The sequence below is a fragment of the Mastigoproctus giganteus genome, chromosome 1, assembly GCF_048544385.1.
Source record: "Mastigoproctus giganteus isolate SK-2022 chromosome 1, ASM4854438v1, whole genome shotgun sequence".
Lineage (NCBI taxonomy): Eukaryota > Metazoa > Arthropoda > Arachnida > Uropygi > Thelyphonidae > Mastigoproctus > Mastigoproctus giganteus.
This window is the reverse complement of record NC_143575.1, coordinates 223,080,390-223,100,852: the sequence shown is the minus strand read 5'-3', so window position 1 is coordinate 223,100,852 and position 20,463 is coordinate 223,080,390. Positions and strand designations below refer to the sequence as shown.

At 37.8% G+C, this 20,463-nt stretch overlaps 1 protein-coding gene across 4 annotated transcripts in view; it reads right to left on the bottom strand.

The window, feature by feature from the left end:
- LOC150091546 (matrix metalloproteinase-2-like) overlaps nt 1–20,463 on the bottom strand; it is a 178,590-nt gene that overhangs the window by 143,423 nt on the left and 14,704 nt on the right. Inside the window, exon 1 of one of the 4 annotated variants that reach the window (XM_090384517.1) lies at nt 4,211–4,278. The exons of the other annotated variants lie outside the window; for them this stretch is intronic. Within the exon in view, the coding sequence (XP_090240643.1) occupies nt 4,211–4,237 (27 nt within the window). The 5' untranslated portion in view covers nt 4,238–4,278. Of the gene's footprint in view, nt 1–4,210; nt 4,279–20,463 lie in introns of those variants that run through there. 4 annotated transcript variants of the gene reach the window in all.

The window sequence follows — 20,463 nt, the reverse complement described above, 5'->3', positions numbered from 1 at the left end:
TGGGAGTCATTCATGGGACTGTTGTCCGTCCGGTAGTCAATGTTCTGGGAAGTGGAGTTTTCTCACTTCTCATAAGAGTTCCAGTTTTGTCTTGCATGAAGGATCAGGTAGTCAAACCTAACATCTGGTTGGGGGTCTCTGAGAAGCTTTGTTTGACACATCTATTCGAAGTTTGCAGGCAGAGGAATGGTCAAGCGTCTAGCATACAGGTTCTGGGCAAACTTGGTGAACACTATATATGAGGCTTCATCTTCCAGTAAGTAGTGTTCCCGGTTTTTGGGATTAAGGCGCACTTGGATGATTAATTCAACACGAAGATCTTCATAAAATTCGCAGTCATACATCTGGTGTCCCCAGGTCTCCACAGAGCCACATGCACACATTGGGTTGTTTTCGAGTCCGAGAAGGTGTAATTTGTGGCGGATCGCTCCATGTCCTGTTAGGAGATACGTGCTGTACAATCCAGGGCAAAGCCATACCGGATACTGTGGGTATATTTGTTGTAGATCGGGGAGGAACCTCCGCGTGACTTCCCCTTTTGTGGAGGTCGTCCAGCGCTGCTGCCATATCGATCGCAAATAGATCTGGAGTCTTTTCTTCTCCACTGTCCGATTTGCAGTTGGGTCTGTGGTGTGATCCTGGAAGGTAGTTGGATTTCCGCGTCTAAGCTGCTGTAACATGCCTAGGCGAATCACTTCAAGATCAAGAGGGAGGGTCCCAGTGAGTACTTGCAGTGCATGAGTAGTTACAGTGCGGCACGCTCTGGTGAGGGTTAATAAAATCGGTCGGTGAATGATGTTGAGTAGCCGACGATTTAACGCCGTAGAGGCCTTATGGTGCCAGACGCCAGAAGCATATGCAATCGCAGGGATGATGGCTGCTTTGTAAAATATTGCAAGGGTTCTTCTTTTCAGCCCCCAGTCGCGGCGGATAATCCTGGCAAGCATGGCAGCATAGTTTTTCATTTTCTTCTGGATGTATTTTAAGTGGGGTGTAAATGATAAATTTCGGTCCAGGATCACTCCTAGGTACTTGAGTTCTGTGGCCAACTTGATCGTTCTGTTGTAGATTTTTATCTGCGGTGGTCTGGTAGGAGTTAGATATCCCTTTAGTAGGATAGATTGGGTTTTGGTGGCAGAGATATTAAGGTGATGAGTTTCGGTCCACTCTCTTAGTGTAGAAAGTGCTGAGTTGGCAAGCGTTTCCAGTTGTGCTCTTGAATCAGCAGAGAGGATTAGGGAGAGGTCATCTGCGTATGCGATCGCTTGCACACTCCCCAGTTCCAGGGAGAGGAACTCATCCAGCACGTAGTTCCAAAGGAGGGGACCCAGTACAGAGCCCTGAGGGCAGCCCCTGTGTACCTGACGTTCAACCTTGCAGTAGGGAGCCTGCACTAGGACCTTCCTATTGTTCAGGTAGCTCTGAATGCATCCATATAGGTTTGATGGCAGGTTGGCAGCTCTTAGTCTTGCGAGGATGCTCTGCCACCAGAGGGCGTCGAACGCCCCTGCAAAGTCCACAGAGATGAGAAGAAGGTACTTTCGTTGGCAGTTTGACGCGGCATTCATGATATATTCTAGTGCATCCAGAGTGGATTTCCCCGTTTAGTATAGTTGAAAGTAGACGTACTCCTTACAAAAGCAAGTCTGTTCTTTTGTGAGAATTAAGATCACTGCATTATCCATGCAGTTTAAATTCTGCTGGCCATAAAAACAGATGGAGGAAAGGGCAAGATAGTAATTTTCATTTACTAATTTTAGAGAAGCAGTTTACTGAATATTTCTTTAAATGCTCCTCTAAAACTGCTTAATAACTACTAGGTATCTCTCTCTAAATATCCGGCACTTCTCAATTTCCCAGAGTGCCTGATTTTAAAGAACTTACTGTATTACAGTACAGTAGCTACGATTGGGGTATATTTCGATGTAGTTGTTTCTTGAAATGAATTAAAATTCGTACGCGTTTCCGTGTTTGATTTCGATCACAGAGGTTTAAGGTAGAAAACTCAGCCCCCCCCTCTGTGTTCAATGGGAACAAAATTTCCCAGTGATCGAAATCGAACGCAGCAAAGCGTAGGAAGTTAAATTTGAAGTTTAATATCTTAACGTCAAGAATCGTTTGTTTAGATTTAAATCATTTCGGACTAATTTTCATAACGTTTAAATTTTCTTCTTCTGTACACTTTTATTTTTCATTTTTTAAAAATATTTCTGCGATACTTTATTATACATTAGCCCTGAGTTTAAATAAGACCCAAAGAATAATGATGAAGTGTATTGTACAGTTCATTTCTTAAACTAATGAAAATATTAAGTTGCGGGAGAAAAAGTCCAGTATTTCTTAAAATGTAAATTAAACGTGCTATAACCAAATAATAGTGTAACAGAATTATTGCAAATATTATTATTTGTAAAATTCTGTTACAAATTATAACAGAACTGCAAAAATAATGCTAAAAAGTACCCATTTAATTATAGGAATACAGTGGCAACACACCTACCGGCATACAAGCACACAAAAATCCAAATTAAAACTACATAATGAAAAAATACGAATACAAGCTCTTGATTGTACTCGCTCAGGTGGCTCAGCTGCACAGAATCCTGCGACAGTATGACGCAACTGCTACCACGAATCTCGCAAGGATCCCTCCCCTTTCCCTTGGACCAACACATTGGTCGAATTCAGATACCCACTAAGAAAGAAAAATAGCAGAAAAAAAATTACAATCAAAGGGTAGAAATATTAAATTTGACAAACCAAATAAGAGTAGGGGTAATCATACCGAAGGACGAAAAAGCGTGAGGGGGTTGGGGAGAGAAAACCAAACAACCAAAAACAAAAAAAAACCATTAACCGACTGCGGTCCGTTCACTATAAATTAAACTAGCCTAATCAAGTATCGTAATGGGTTACACTCCGTGACTTCTTTTGCTTGAATCTGTCCCGAATTACTGGCATAAACTAACCTGACCTTTTTTCACTAGCCAAAAATGAGTCTATTAATTAATTAAAAAACCCACACTTCTTTTGCTAGAATCCGCCCCGAATTTGGCTATGCCCGCAACGCAGTGGCAATGTGTACCCATAATTTGGAGTTCAGCCTCTTAATGATCGCAATAAAGTTAACCACTATTATACCATGTATAAGAATTGATGAACTGCAACAAATAATGCTTAACAGTTGCTGACTGCTACCATTGTACATACGTAAAAAATACCAAAGATCACAAGAAAAGCTTGCACTTACCAGGGAAGCACCTTGGTATTTTTATTTTTTAATTATGTGATTTAAATCTTTTATGTGTGGGTATCATTATGTGCTGCTGTTTGCAGCATTTCTCATACATGGTATAATAGTGCTTAATTTTATTTTATAATTATCTGTTTTTCCTCCTGAGACGGCCACCTCTTCAGAATTTCTTGTTGTTTTCTGTTAATAACAGGAAGATAAAAGAAAGAAGACAGAAGCGATCTTCCTGTTAATAACAGGAAGATCGCTTCTGTCTGATAGCGAAAATCTAACTCAGACTGTTCTGGGAGAAATGAGGTGGTTTGGTTTGGATTTTATTGGCGCATTAGCAGGGAAATGAGGTGGAATCAGTGGCATAGCAACTATACAGCCCCGAGGGTCGTACATTAGCAGCTGATCTTATACATCGATATAATCTTTGGACTTACTTGCCGCGATAATCACTTTAAATTTAAGTTAAATGAAAATACTGTAATGAAATAAACCTATTAAAATAACCCTCCCCCCCCCCCAAAATACTTGTTTTAACGGAATCCTTATACAGTACTGTTAAAATTTTCTTTACCAATTTTCTTTAAAATAATGCCTTTTTCCTATTAACTGTATTGAACTACTCAGTCATATGAGACATGCTAAAAGTTCTTACAATAAGCTGTATTCGTTATAGTGAACGTTTACTGCACTGATTAATTAACTTCAATTCTCATTTTCTGAAAAATATCATGAAAGTCAGCTCGTAAGAGTTTTGGCAAGGAAAGTTGTATCTCTCAGATATTGATCAAGGCGAAAATAAAAGTAAATATTATCTGAAAGCAAAGAAACAATTATTTACTACATCAAACAGTTTTTATATTTAAAAAATAGCTACCGGTCAATTGTTAAAATTTTATTTAATGCATATAACATTATCTTATAGACTAAGCGGCAGCGTTTCTCGTGTAGTTTCGTAATACTTACCGCCCTGCTTCCTTTTTCTGAACACATGCATCAAGCAGCCAGTAGTCGTTCACAATTCAACTCGAAACTCATCGAATACACGTAGATGAATCGACTGCTTTAACATTAAAGGAGTTCTTATCTTCGCTAGCAAGTTTCGTTATCGTAATTAAACACCAATTCATTAGAAGAACAACTCCATCCATGTCATTTCATCCATTTGCTTCCAAGGAAATGCACAAAAAAATTAAGACAACCAAGTGTTCCTCTGCTTATCACTACCATGCGTGGGAGAGTTCCTTCCAGCGTCACACGTCCTTCGATCATCAGACCGTAGGAGCTTCCTTTAAACTATATGATGAAAATTCTCTCGCCAATTACATTTTGCTTTACGCCCTTTTACTATTTCCGTTGACTCACACTATTACCTTGTGACCTCTCACTATAACTGCCACATTCTCACGCCAGTCACTTCACGAATCATTACCCATCTGTCTTCTTTCCCGGGTCTGCAACCTTGCAAGAAAACTGTTTTCACTCCTCGGCAAATCTTGACCAATAGTCGTTTTTTCTTTTGTTAGTCGTAGGAATACGTCTCTCTGTTTGTTGAGAAGTACAGCAGACTCAGTCATATGAGACATGCTAAAAATTCCGTCACAATTTTAAGCAGAGATTAAGCACGTAACTGCTATTTAAAAAATATAACGTTACAGACAACAGAAAAAGGAAGCAGAGGGGAAAAAAAAGTTATAACGCAGCGCATTTAAAAGTGCAGATCATCAATCGTAATAGTACTATCTGAATTTCAGTTGGTTTTAGTAATAGGGGAATTAAAGACCATCCAAGTCGCATTATCTGTAATAGCCAATTTTTTTTTTTTTTTTTTTAATTTTCAAATGGTCCTCTAAAACATGGAGCAAATATAGTATGGCACCTGATGAAACGAGCTGGCCATTAGTGTACTCAGTTCCTTTCCCAATCTGAACATCTCAGCTTAGCTATTTATAACTCTCTCTCCTTTTGTGTTGCAATATGTGGAAGATTTTTTTTTTGTTTGTTTTGGTGTCTGAGTTTAATACATATATGTTGTAATGTGTATATGAATACAGTAGCTATGTTCCAAATATCTGGTATAAAGTGAATTTTAGGAAAGAGGAAAGGATACGACATATAGAAATAAATTAAATATAAAATTACTTATAATTTTTGCGCTGAAAAGCGACGATGTATTTCGAAAAAAAAAAAAATAATAATAATAAATAATAATAATATTAATTCTCTCTCTCTCTCTCTTCCCCCCCTTCTACTCATTTCCATCTAACTATTTCATCTAGTTAACTAACTACTGTAATGATTATTATAATAACTTAAATAGCTAAGTATTTTATACATATCAGTCCTTTTGGTAGTGATTATAGGGGAAAGGGCGTACAATCAGATTCACATTAAATGTATTCATTGATAAAAACATATCAGAGTTGGAGTCAGACCCTGACAAAATGTATGCAGAATTTAAAAATAGCATCTAAAATCATAATATCTAAAAATAACAAAGTATTGCATTTATATAAGGAAAGAGGGTATATTATACTATTTACACAAAGAAAGCACAGAATTTAAGGAAAAATTTATTCTTTATAACAAAGTAGAAATACCACTGAACAACAAATTTTAGGTCATATCTTGTTACGGGCATGAAAATAAGTTTACTTTATAGATTTTGGGGTGCTAAACACGGAAATAGTGCTTAAAAATGGCAGATTTGCTCATGTTTTCAAAAAAAGTAGTTTTTTTATATTTATACAAGGTATTTTTTATTTATATGGCAGTAAGATGTTGCTACGAACATACCTGTATCAAACACGGGACCTTTTCGCCTTTCGCTTGTATTCAGCTTCGGGAGCATCCCTTTTCACCATCCAACAGTAATCGGCTAACATGGCAGCACTCCATTTGCTTTTGTATCTTTGTTCCATCGCTGCGATGTCTTGATGGAAGCACTCACCCTGTTTGTTACTGAAGGCACTACAGTTTGGCGGGAAGAAATCCAGGTAAGTGCAAGAAATGCACCTTCAATGACATGTTGCACCCCAGTTTTTCGTAAGAAGTAATGAGATCTTCCACAAGCTGCCTATAGTTGCCGGCTTTAACCAAGAAAACCAGTCGAAACATTTCGAAAGGTTTTCTACTTTGATTTCTCGCTATCACTAAGGGCACATTCGAACTGTTCCTCTTTGAAAAGTTGCCTTATTTGTGGACCAATGAAAACGCCTGCTTTAATCTTTTCTGTACCAAGCCATGGGGAATTTCTCTTGCAAGTATGTGAATGCAGGACCGTTCACTTCCAAAGCCTTCACGAAATTTTTCATGAGCCCCAGTTTGATGTGTAGTGGTGGAAGCAAAACTTTATTTGGATCTACCCGAGGTTCAGATGCTACATTCTTCACTCCAGGTGTTAATGATTTTCGTTGAGGCCAACTCCTCTTCTCGTAGTGCATATCCTTGGCACGACTATCCCACTCGCAGATAAAGCAACAATACTTAGTGTAACCCTTTTGTAGTCCTAATGAAATGCCGATTACCTTTAAATCACCACATATTTGCCACTCATACTTCTAACAGTGTACACCTTAGAGGATGTTCTCCCTGTCTGCGTATGTTTCTTTTTTGTGGACGGCATACGCAAGAGGTATTGAAGGTAGCCTTAAGGCTAACCTTAGAAGCGTCCATAAATAGTCGTCATTCTTCGGGAACGTGCCTCATGTTCATTGCTACCATTAGACCACCAACATCCTTACAAACAGTGAATTCACCTTCTGTTTGATAGAATTTATCATAGTCTTTATTTCGAGTACGAAATGTGGTCACTTTCGCAGAATGATCTAGAAGATTCCACTGTTGTAGCCTCTAGGCCAAAAGCTCTGGCTTATTCTTCGGCAGTTCGAGATCCCTGATGAGATAATTAAGCTCACTTTCTGTGATCTTATGTGGTTCAGAAGGATAAAGGTTTGGGCAAAATGGTGGATCCCTTGATATACGGCTGCTGTACTTCTTAGTGTATATCAAGTTGATGTTCATCGGTGTTTTCATCTTCATCAGAGTGTACAGAAAAACGGGTCGGGCGGTTCAAGAATAGGTAGTACTTTACCGTGAGGCACGGGACGAATTAAAAGATAGTATATTTGGGTATGTGGCTGTCCACTTTTTCTTCATTGTCATCCCTTCTCTAATAGGAGGCACCATACAGAAGTAACATTCTGTAACGTGATTTGTTGGCTCCCTCCATATCATGGGCACTGCGAAAGGCATAAAACGTCTTTTTCGATTCACCCACGCGTTGAGTTTTGATGAACACGTAGTGCAGCATGTGTGTGTGTGGAGCCCAGTTCTTGTCCTGGCCGCCTACTTTACGCCCAAAGTACAAGAAGGTAGGCCTTTTTTTATGGCTCGAGTTAAGAGACGCTTTCTTGTAGCTGATGTATCTTCTCCACATACGCAACAGAAGTCACCCGGACTATTCACACAGTTATGGAGCATATTAATCTTACACGACACAAATACTGCGCAAAAAGTAGGAATCTCACAGAGAACAACCGTTAACTGAGAAAAAAATACCCAGTACGTAGCCGTATTCCAGGATTACTGCAACTGAGTTGAAAACGCTTCTGAGGCGACAACAACTTATCACGTGATGCAGAGCGAGGCGACAACAACTTATCACGTGATGCAGAGCGAGGCGACAGTTGCCAATCACGTAATAAGAGCGTTGTGGTACTGAAACTGCGGCGTTGCCATGTGTTTTGCCTAGAGCCGTAGTTGATAATGTAGAGTAACTCGCTAATATGATACCCCCAACTGTAATTCGAAAACAAGAGCCAATCCACAAATTTTAATGCAATTTTCGTGTTCAGCAGCATAAAATTAATCAAGATTGGGTATTTTTGTTTTCGTAACATTTTACGTGTTGACTAGTGTGATGAAAGCCCACAACATCAAAAATACACCAGAGAGTAAATAAATAAATAAATAAATCTTTATTTGTCCTACCATATTAAATAAAGTGCTACAATGGTGAGTGACAAATTCCTTTCACGGCAGTAAATGCCAGGGAAAAAAAAAAAACCTATAGTTGTAGAAGAAGTACAGTCATTTGGGCTGAGACCAGTAAATAACCAGAGAATAATAGCAAAGATTACAGATTCATTATGTATGTATGTTAGAGCCAGTGTATTGCACTTCCTTTGTTGAATTGAGTTTGTCCAACGAAACGGAAAAAAGAATGTTTGTCCACGTCAACGGGGCGAAGGGGGGAGTTTGTCCACATCAACGAAAAAAAAAAAAAAACAAAAAAAAAAAAGAATGTTTGTCCAGGACAACGGGAAAAAAAAGTTATATGCCGATGTACGTTGGATCGGGCTACTTCAAAGTGAAGATTGGTTAGGAATAATCAATCTATTGTATACCGACTAACAAAGACATTAGATAATGTAATCTCATATAAACATTGGAATTTGGCTGAGTATTTATGACTAAGACTTAATAATTTCAATGTGTCTAATATTGGTAACATATTAGTAATAATAATTGTTTGTATAGCTTTTAAATTGCTACCATACTCAGTATTATGATATATGCAATTACATATCATCAGACCCAAGCTACCTGCGAGCAAGGCGATCGCCCGGGCTCTAAGACTTTGGGGGCGCATGACATTGGGGATGTCGAAGGTTTGAGAAGGCGCATATGCTTCGTGAAATAGGGAAAACGATTTAATAGGACAATTAAAACATTATAAATATTCTGGTTATTTTTTTGTGTTTACATTTGTCTTTTTAACTTTTCTCTACAAAAAATAAAAATATTAACCCAATAAAAACACATTCTTAAATGTATAACAAAAACTGCTAAAATCGATCAAAATCTTCTGCATTTAATTTCTGAGTTCCTTGCTAACACAGCAGTTGCCACCAGTTTATTCCATGCCATGTTTCCAGAACAAATAAGAGCCCACTCCCACAAGTACAAAGGATTCTCTTTTTGTTCTAAAACCTAAACTGTCATTTTGCCTTTCAGTGTACAAGGTGGTTATGATTAAAGTGAAGTGATGCACTTCACTTTAATCATAACCACCTGAGGCAGAAAACTATGAATTCCCAAGAAATGAATTCGGAACAGACAGTGTATTTACCATGCGGAAATGAAAAGCACAAAAAATAATAATAAAGTTAGTTCCAAAAAGTAACACCACGTACTAACCGCATTCAGTTATTATCAAAGTAAATCTCATAACATGAGTAATGATGCCCATGTCATGCAAATAGATGCAATAAATGCAGATGTGACCACAGTAGTAAACAGTCAACATGGTACTACAAATAAAAATTGTTTTGTTGGTAAAACCTTTGGCAACAAAATTTATGCAAAAACCACAGATACTCCGGGACAACCACAGAGTTGGGGAGAGTTCACAGGGGGATAAGTGTAAGTGTGTGTTGTTGTCATACGGCACCAGGGGTTTCTGCCATCTCTGCGTTGTGGGTGAACCAGTTCGCTGGGAAATGTCAGAGATTTAAAAGGTCACGGGGCGGGAGGGAACAAGAAACAGCACCGTATTTAGCAGTTGTTCAAAGCACGTGTACTTATCGAGAAGTTGCGCCTCTCTTTAAAATAAATTTTCTGTTTATACTCCGGGACGACCAAACGGTCAGAGGAGTTTACAAGGTAGACAGAATACAAGAAACAGCACCGTATTCAGCAGTCACGGGCTTGAACCCCGGTCACTCAAGGCACGTGTACTTATGCACCCGCGCGCCTGACCATTAGGTTGGGGCACACGCAGATAGCACAGTTGATATAATCACCGTACTCATAACACCGGGTGGAAAAGACCTGGAATTCCGTCAATGACATGAGAAATTTTTATGGCCTTTTTTAACAACGTGGCTGGTCTCAAGCGAGAGTTGCATGGGTTTTTCTCCCGAAAACTCTGGTTTTTCGTTCAGATCGTCCACATAACACACGCAATTTACTGACATCATAGATACGGCGCAATATGGTCTAAGTCGCTGTCGCGCCTAAAACTCGACAAGAACATTTGGCGTTGTTTTGGTTTTTATAAAGTTCTGACTTCCATACTATTGTACAAATCTACTTGTAAAAATACTGGTAGCCCATATACCCAAATCCCTGTGAATAAGGAATGAGAACGTGTTTTAATGTGGTTTGCTTTATTAGGAAGAACATGTCTTAGTTTTTATTCACTCATTGTCGGCATTAGTCCATTTTGATACGAATCTGTCTTGTCATCCGGAGAATATCAAAGGATAATCTAGCTCTCTCCAGGTTCGATCGAGCATGCCTGTGTCGATTGTTGCAACAACATCAGTGATCATCTGCTGTAACTCCTGTATTGTATCATCAGTGATCATCTGCTATAGCTCCTGTACACAACATTCTTGACATATCCCAAAGGAAGTAGTCAAGTGGAATTCTCCCAGTAAAGCGAGAACCCCATTAAAATACATGTTCATTATTCACTTAGATTCCAGTGTTGTGGGCACTCCTTATGATGATCGTAATTTAGTCTTACATAGATTCTTTCAATATCTATGAGCTCTGTATTTCGTTTATTAGTATTAATATTGGCCATACAGTAAAAGGAAGCCGCCACACGCTTTTGCTGCTCCGCCATTTCTAATTATAAGAAGGTTGGAATTACTTCGTTATCTAACATATCTTCGTGCGGCCATGTTTCTACCAATGCTAAGATATCGCTCCATGCTTAAAATTAAAATGAATACTTTTGATTTTGTTAAATTACTCTCAGTACTTCTACAGTTTTGATATAAAACATTAATATTGCTTTTATTTTTATTTATTATATATTTATTCAATTTAAGATCTTCTTCGTCTTCTCCTGGACAGCAAAGTGCTAGCGGGGTATTAGCATTTATTGTGTACTGGTATTTCCACGTGGGACATGGCTATTCTTAAAAGATGGATTATTTTTTGTTCATCATATTATTTTTATTTGCATTTTTAATTTGTGTTAGCTTCCATGATTTTTGCTATTATCATCTTCTGAGTGTACTAATTACTATTCTGCATGATTTTCACTTGTGTAACCTACTTTTCTTTTGATAATTATAGTTTTTATTTTTATTTTGCCTAAAAGGCATGATCCATGAATTCCAGGTTCCACCGGAAACAGCTTAGTTCGATTAGAATATCTGAATGTATTTCGTTAAAAGTTAATTTGAAAGTCGAGTATACCTCATGATATTTCGATTTCAACTTCGTGATTGTCACACTAATGTGATGTAGTGAGTCAATGTGGTGAGCATGTTATCTTTAAAAGTAGTAAATTAAATATTAAGACTGTAAATTCAATATTTAGATATAAATTACTGTTTCGCTTAAAGATCAGAGATGCATTAAGGTTTCAAGTTGAGATTTATGACTGGGAATTCGCCTCTAGCTGGTATTTGAAACTCCATTGAGAGAGAAACTGATATCATTTTTGCTTTGTGGTTCGGTGGTTTTCCACCTTTGATCTGCTTAAAAGATAATTGGATCACTTGTTACGGAGAGAGAAAAGCAATATATAATGACGCTGTAAAACATGAAAATGTAAATCGGAAACCACAGTAATGACAGCCACTTTTCTCAAGGCCCTCTCAAATATTATTTTCCATCAAATTGGTTTTAATTTTGAACAGTGATAAAGGAGCAAAATAAAAAATAATAATAACAGTCGTTGTGATTTCTCATTGCTGACTATCACAACCTCTTTTTTTTTTTTGTGTCTCAGTGTTGTTATGTTATGTTGAACTTCTTACAAAGATGCTTAATTCATGTCAAGGTTCACAAAGTAGATTTGTGTCACAGTGCATTAACCGACCTTGAAGTTCAAAGTGTACGAATGTTTGATTCTATAACGCATTCCATTGTTTCAGCATCTTCAGTGAAGTATATCTCTTAAAATAAATGTATTTATTTTGATTAGGGACAAGGCCAGACCGCGAAAAAACCCAAAGATCTTCAAAGGATAAGGAACGTACTTCTTAAAAGTTTTAAGTTTTTTATTTTCAAATGTCAGGTATCTTTTCTTTTCCTTCAATATAACGTCACTGCAAACTGTAACAATAAAACTAAGGGTGCTCTCTGTCTTACTTTCAAAATTGTATACTAATTTATAAAATGAATAAACATTTACTTGTATAAATGTTCATAATTTAAAAGCTAGAAGACATCCGCAGGAAAAAAAAAAAAAAACGATTAGTATTTCAGGCCGAAAAGATAACGCTGGAAAGTGTTTTTTTTATTTTTTTTAAAACTTTTTAAGGGAATGTTAAGAAAACCAGTAGCACTGTTTAGATCGATTAAATTGAAACACAACGTTTATTATGTGGTACTGTCATTTGCTTTTCCATAAAAACAATTCCAGAATCAATGTACTTTTAAGGGAAAGAGGCACTGTTTCTATTTATTTTGAAATAAATTCCAAAAGACAGCGTTGGTAAAAGGGCAGTTCTTCATGTTATCATGTTGTTCACTAGTAAAAAAAAAAAAAAAAAAAACAGAGGAAACTAAAAAAGGTTTATTATACTTTTATTATATCAAATATTCCATGGAATATTCAAAGTGGTGATGCTGTCACTGATGGATAACACATTGCAGCAGTTTCCAGCTTGTGCAGGTACTAGAAAATGGTGCCCGAACAAAATGGAATTAAATTTAAAATTATCATTTTTTGTTTTTACTCCGGGATGAGCACACGGTCAGAGGAGTTCACAAGATATAAATTTATTGTACGAAGCGGTATCTTCCAAAACTTTGGCAACACCGCTATCACAAGATATATAGAATACAAGGAACAGCACCATATTTAACAGTCACGACTTGAACGCCGGCCACTCAAAGCACGTGATCCAATTGTACTTAAGCACAATTGGATTCACCATTCGGCTACGGCTGCAAACTGTTTTTATTAGATGTCCTTTTCTTTAGATATACTGTTGTTGTAGAGTATTCTCTAATACGTGTAATAAAAAGTTATTCAATATCTGTATATTCCACCATAAGCATATCTATCGGCTATAGTCATATCCTTTGGATAAATGCAGTGCGATTCCTCGAAAAATTAAATGATCATCGAGCTCTCATAATTAGCCACACAAATAGCAGTAATATAGTGGCATAGCTACCATGTAGGCAGGCAAGGCAAGGCAATTGCCTCCGGGCCCTTTAGGGGCCCAGCGTCCTTTGGCTGTCTCCTCTTTTTGCAATTTTCATTAAGTAGGGGCCCGAACATGTTCTTTGCCTCCGGACTCGAAAAAGGATAGCTACGCTACTGCAGTAATATCCCACCAGGGGCCCTGCGGACAAATGCCAGGACACACAAGAGAACCTAACGCAATATGTCATATACAGCACACAACACTTTTCTGGCATTTACAGTAGTACTGTATTCCTTCACAGCGAACATATGGCGCAGATGTGGGAAACCACAGGTGGCGCCTGACCCTAATACTATGCACACTATACTGTAGTAATATGTACATAATTGTCCTTTACATGGCGAGAAGTTTCTCCTACGTATTATATTTTTTATTGCATTAAACATTAGTATTAAGAAGAAAAAAAAATCTTTACTGTACACTAAAGATACAATAATCCACAGCCAGGAGGCCAGGGGCTTGACAATGATATAGGGTAATATAAAAATATGTACAGTATAGATAACATAACATGAAATTAACTTAAAAACGTACTATTAACCATTCAATAGATATGAATATAAGGCAGACAGTACACCAAGGTATTAGTATTAGCCATAAGATTGCAAGGAAGCCACAAGCTTTTGCTTCACCGGCGAAAAAAAAAAATAATAATAAGAAGAAGAAAATACAAATTATGCGCTTCCCTCCTCACGTAGGTAATTATCCAGTTAACCTTTGAATTTCTTTAAACTGTCGGCCTCAACTATATAAAGAAGCAACATGTTCCAGTAATCAACGATTCGCTGGCTTAAAAAAAAACTTTCTACAATTTAGTCTAAACCTCTCTCTCTCCTGTAATTTGAATTTATCGCTCCTAGTTCTATAATACTTTATAACAGTGAATATTCAACCTTCATTCATTTTACTAACCGTTCTCAGAGCCTTATAAACCTCAATCATCTCCCTCCCCCCTCTAAGGTAACTGGTTGTCAAGTTCTAGTAGACATAATCGAAGTCTTAAATCGTACCGTCGCGTTTTTGTCGATTTCACCATGCGAGTTGGACGTCTTTGGACCTTTTCATGAAGTTTTTTCAGATGAGGTCGCCATATTTGGACACAGCATTCAACACGCAGTTTTAAAACTACCTTATGGTGGGATTATGATCTCTCTATCTCTACACGATATTGTTCGATAAATCATCGATAGGACACTATGAGCTTTCCTGACCGCCTGTTTACGCTGCTCAGAAAACTTCGTATCTGCTCGTACCGTAACTGCCAGATCCCTTTCTTCCTCTACTATTTTTAATTCAGTCCCACCAAGTGTAAGTTATTTTGGGGGTGCTACTCCCAAAGTGTAAGACCTTTCCTTTTGCTGCTTTAAAACATAGCTGCCCCTTTTCGATCATTCTTGAAGCCTGTTCAAATCATCCTGAAGGAGCGCCGATTGGCACTGATCATTAACGACTCTCCCAGCCTTTACGTCGTCTGCAAATTTTGACATCAAGCTCTTTATCCTTTCGTCCATGTTATTTATGAAAATCAGAAACAACAGTGGTCCAATATTTTATCCTTGGGGAACCCCATTTCGGACGTTACACCAACCTAAAGAATATCCATTAATCACAACTCTCTGCGTTCTACCGTGCAATCCATCTTAGGATCTTTCCAGTAATCTCAATGTGTTCCAGCTTATAGTAACCTCTCATGAGGGACCTCTTATTAGGATCATAGCAAATGTAAATAATTTAGCCCTTTTTGTAGGATTCTTAAAAATGTTTGTACACCATTTAATATCGACTGTAACTGCCCTTTAACAATTAAAACTTTGCACCCGCGATTTTGTAGGAGTATTTTTTAAAAATCTTTTTATCTTTATTCTACGTATGTGTGCACCTTATAACTTTTGTGTTCAGGGTACAATAGAAACCAACATTTACAGTGTGTGTTGTCGGAAGCGGAGGGGAGGGGAAGTTGCAGCTTCTCTTCCTTCGGAATTCGACTCTATGGTAGTGGGTTCTCATTCCATGGTACACATATCCCCTAGGTTTCATAAGTCTGCGTGGTATGGATATTACCAGATACTTTGACTACGGAGAGATTGAGAAACACTATTTTAGTGAATTAAAGTTCGTGATTACTGCTAAAACCACCCAGATGATATTGAATTCTTGTAAACTTTTCCTCAACCATCTGTTACAAACTGTTGTATTTCGGAGAGTACTAAATGTAGATCTAAGGGAACAAAACCTTTTCCAGTGAAGCTGATATGGGACTACGATTTCTGCCCAGTATATCAAACGGTTAAGAGTTCCTTGTTCGCGAGATCAGTGAACATATTTCTGCTCATATTGAGAGATGTTTCTGAAATACACCTTTCAGAAATGTTTTGGACATCCTTTCAACATCCGAAGCCTGTGCAGAGAGAGAGAGAGAGAGAGAATGGACGCTAAATATGAACTCATCTAGTGATTAGCGGCTTTCGTTGGTACGGTGTTCAAAAATAAGGTGTCTGATCCAAGATAAGCATTTTCTCTTGTGTTGGGATGGGGGGGAGAGAAAGGGAGAAAATGAAAGTATAAAAACTGTGGGCCGTCTACAAGGACACTATCACATGGGATCTGTGTAAATCATTAAGGTTGATATCAAGACCCCTGTGACTGCTTCGAAGCATAGTTATAGATGTGGGGTTTCCATATACCGCCTTTAGGATATCCTAAAAGCGATGGAAACCCAGTATCAGCTAACCACAAACTAACCACTTTATACAAGGGTGGACTTCATTATTTCCTTAAAATTTCGTTAAAATTGTTCCGCTCACCCCTTTCCCTGTTCGGTCGGTGACTATTAGAATGTTATATGTAGACATGTGTTGTGTCTTATGTACGGCAGCACCTAAACATTAGTTCAACTCCGCCATGGTGTACTGTGATGAATACAGAACTCTACAAAATGTCCATATTATATGAATATACAAGCCTTAGACGGTTTTTTGATAACGCACCTACAAAACAGGTTACCTTATTTCGAAAAAGGTGCGTGCGTGTGTGTGTGTGTGTGTGTGTGTGTGTGTGTGTTAAACGCCAAAGCAACTAAGACTGAGTAAATTTGGTGTACTGGTCGATTTGCTTGTTTTGCCGGGCGAAAAATTTCCAGGAGAAAATAACCATGCAACCCTTACCTGAGACTGCGTAACTCAGTCACGCTGTGGAAAAAAAGCCCATTAAAATTCTTCGCGTTACTGACGGGATTCGAAACAAGGCCTTTTGCTCCGGGAATTGGGAAGATAGTGATTATATCCACTCGCTACCTGCGAGGACATATTTCGAAATGAAAGTCGACAACGTTCAAGAGATATGCAGACTGCAGGGCAGCAAACATTATAGTATAGATTTTATCGTTGCACACAGGATAAATTTGGTCGTTTTAACTTTATTCCATATGATGAATAAGCAAAACAAAAAAAAAAAAACCGTTTGCTCATTTTAATTTTAAAAGCTATGTATTTTACAAAAATATGTACCCGAATATTTTAGTGCCTAAAAAAAACAGGAAACTAAAACGCAGATGTCAACTTACGACTAAATGCAAATTATTTCATATATTTCATTGTCAATCCAGTCTAAGAAGCATTACATTCATCTATTTTTTTCCCTTGCTTGCCAACTGCTTTCTTTGTTAGTCAATGCCACTTATTTGTTTAATAAGTGGGATAAGTAAGCTGATTACATGGGAAATACTTACGGGCAGAGTTAAAAGTTTTATTTAGGAACAATCTTAATGATATCTACGAAGTTAGGCAATTACGGGGTAATTAAATGTTTCCTTTACTTACTTCACTTTGTTCTGCAAGACGCCTTCCGAGAAATGAGTGTGTCATGTAATTTTTTTTTTTTTTTTTTGTGTTCAAGGGCAATTCAAGGTACTTAGAATTTTACCCTTTAAAAATATTCTCAAGGACTTTATTATGCAATTGAAGCAACTCTGTGAAGAATGCTGTTTCTTAGATTAGATGATTCAAATATGTTTCATCAACGAAAAGAAATCGGTCCTTTTTTTAAAAAATGGTCTGGCCATATCGAACTTATAAGATTTGCATAGCTAAAGAACTGATTTTTGTTTAATTCCAGGTATTTTATACTTCATGTTCAGAAATTTATTTGGATGCAGATCGGCGAAATTGTTTTTCTTTTTGTGGTAAATAATTTTATGTAACAAAATATTTGCTGAAATAGCGCTGGAACTAGAACTTTTTGCATCCTTCTAAAAATATTAAATATGCGCGTCATCTCCAGAGTTCTCATATCTATATTTTGCATAGATTATCCCCCCTGACTATTGCGCCTGGCTCAAAGGATACATCTTCCCTACCCTTGTTCCAGCACTGCACTGAAGCAATTATCAAATACAAGTTATTACTATTTTCAATTATTCAAATATTTGTGGTCTTATCAGACAATCTAATTAGAATCGGGTTTAGGAAAAATTGTGAAGTAATTACACTAAAACTATTTTTGTTGAACTAAATTTGTTTTTACTTACCCGTACGTACTTTAAGATTTAAGTTTAAGGAAGCATCAACATCATGAAAAGCGTACAGAAAGCATGGAGCAACGAGAGACTCTTGTTTATTTTGAAGTCTAAGCACATATAACTTTATGTTCAGTGTTTTTATGTGTATGACATTACAGTTTAAAACATAAAAGAACAGTCAAACGTTTTTCATATGGTACGTGTTGTTGTTCGTGGTAGCTGGAGATGCTGTAGCCATTTGGCTCTCCGCCAAACAACGGGACACTGAAGTTGCTGTAACGAAGACAGTTTTGACACTTCTGAACCCTGAAGCACCCTTCACCTCTTCTTTCTCCCCACAAAAAAATAACTATTTATTAATAGTTGAACCTACTCAGGTTTTTTTTTTTCAGATTGCGAAGTAGGTAGGAAAAAATAATCAGGTGAATTTCCTCATACAGATCTAGCACAAATTATTTTTATTAATAATAATTATCTGTAAAGCAAAGCAGCCTCAGAATTTCTTCGGAGAACTGCCGAAAGATACGAAGTAAATGAAGTATCAAATTACACCTCATAGTCTGTAGATTTGTTTAAACATTCCAATGTTTTTGTTTTGTTTTTTTCTTCCAAAAACCTAAAACAAAGACAAAAACAGGGAAGAAAACTCATGTGGCAAAGCAATGGAGGGGGGGGGGGGTGCAACGGCAGCAGATTTTCTTTTTAAGCTACATACACTTTTAATTAGCTTCGCTCAGTTTGACGTTACCGATAGGAGACCATCTGGGCGAATTTTTCAATGATTTTTTTCATATTGTGGCACTGCCAACGAAGTGCATGGGCGAAGTGGGCGACTGACCAGGGCTTCGCACCTGTAGGAGCGTCGTGGATATATGCCCTGTTTAATTTTTATTCATTTATTTCTTTTATTAATCTAAATGTGTTTATTATTTTTCAATCCTGTTTGTTAAACCCGTGGTTGCAATTGGCCCAACAATGGCTGTAGGCCAATTGCAACCATTTGAAAAGCTGCTAACACAGCTTCTGCAGTAAAAAGTGGCTCAGCTACACATTAGAGCTTCACATGATTGATTGATTGGTTTTGATTTTATTGGCGCAAAAACGACTAAAGTTATACTGCGCCAAGAAAATTAGAGCTTCACATGTAAGCTTGTAATGAGAGATGTCACATCTTTGTCTATAGATGTATGTTTTGATTTCCTTGAGCTTTGTAAAGGAGTGGATAACTTCATTGCACTTGCCGGTTTCCTTACAGCAAAACGTTAATATGTTATGTTAACATTAATATGTAATGTTGTTGTTCCGCTATATGTGTTGTGTTAAGCGCCAAGGCAGCTAAAGCTATGCGATGTCACTGATTTGTCTGCATTTGTCTTGCTTTACTATCTCGCGAGGAGTGCCACAAGGGGGAGTTCTTTCGGCTACTCTCTTCGCGGCCGCCCTGGAGCCGTTTCTTGCACGGTACTACAATTTTATAACATATGCTGACGATGTAAAATTCTTCATCACTTCCAAAGACCATGAATCAGCAGAAGGTATTTGTCAGATGGCAAATAGCACAATCAGAGAATTTGAGAGCTACCTGGATTGCATCGGGCTCCGTATTAATGCGCAGAAGTCTGCCCAAATGACCATAACTTGCAAGCAGAATAAAAATGACATCTCGATCTCTGTGAACGGGTCTAATGTGGTAAAAGTGCACTCTCACCTGGACCTGGGTCTTAAGTGGGATGACAGACTCACCTTTGCTCAACACTTCGCCCATATGAAGACAAAAATATTCGCCGCTTTATGGGCTACCAGACAGGAACTGGTAGGAATTAGGGATCCTCAGCTAGCGACCAAGTACATTTTAATGTGTGTCCTGCCAATTGCAATGTATGCCTCGCAAATCTGGTCTTCAGCTCCAGATTCACATTATAAGTCCGTCCTTGGGATCGAATACTGGTTCTTGCGATGGCTTAACAGAATTGCTGGCCACCCTTTTACTATCTCAAGGGCCATTCTCTACTCAAACCTTAACATCACACCCTGGATGCAGCGGACAATTAACAGGAACATACACACTCTCGCACAAATGCTCACAGGCAGAGTGGATGCTCCAGTCCTGGATAATATTCTAGTCAAACCGCGTGCCACTGCTAGACGTTGCGGAGAAGTAAATAATCCACTGCGTTCAGTCCTGAACAATCTTAGTAGCCTGCAAAGATTTTTCCCATCAAATGCAGCGAAAATATTTAACTCACTACACATAGATGCCGAAAAACTGTGTGAGGATGCAACATACCGGAAAGAGATCTTCCAGGATTCGTATAGACTTACCAAAATATGAATCGGCTGCAAAGTACCAAAGAATTTAGAGTAAAAGAGAAACTTTCTGCTTTCAGAACAATAATAATTTGTTGACTGTAAAAATATACCTTCTGTAACAGTTATGTAAATATGTAATTTATAGATGGAATTATTAGTGAATTGTAAATATATCAGTTGTATAATGTATGTACAGAATCATCAATGTG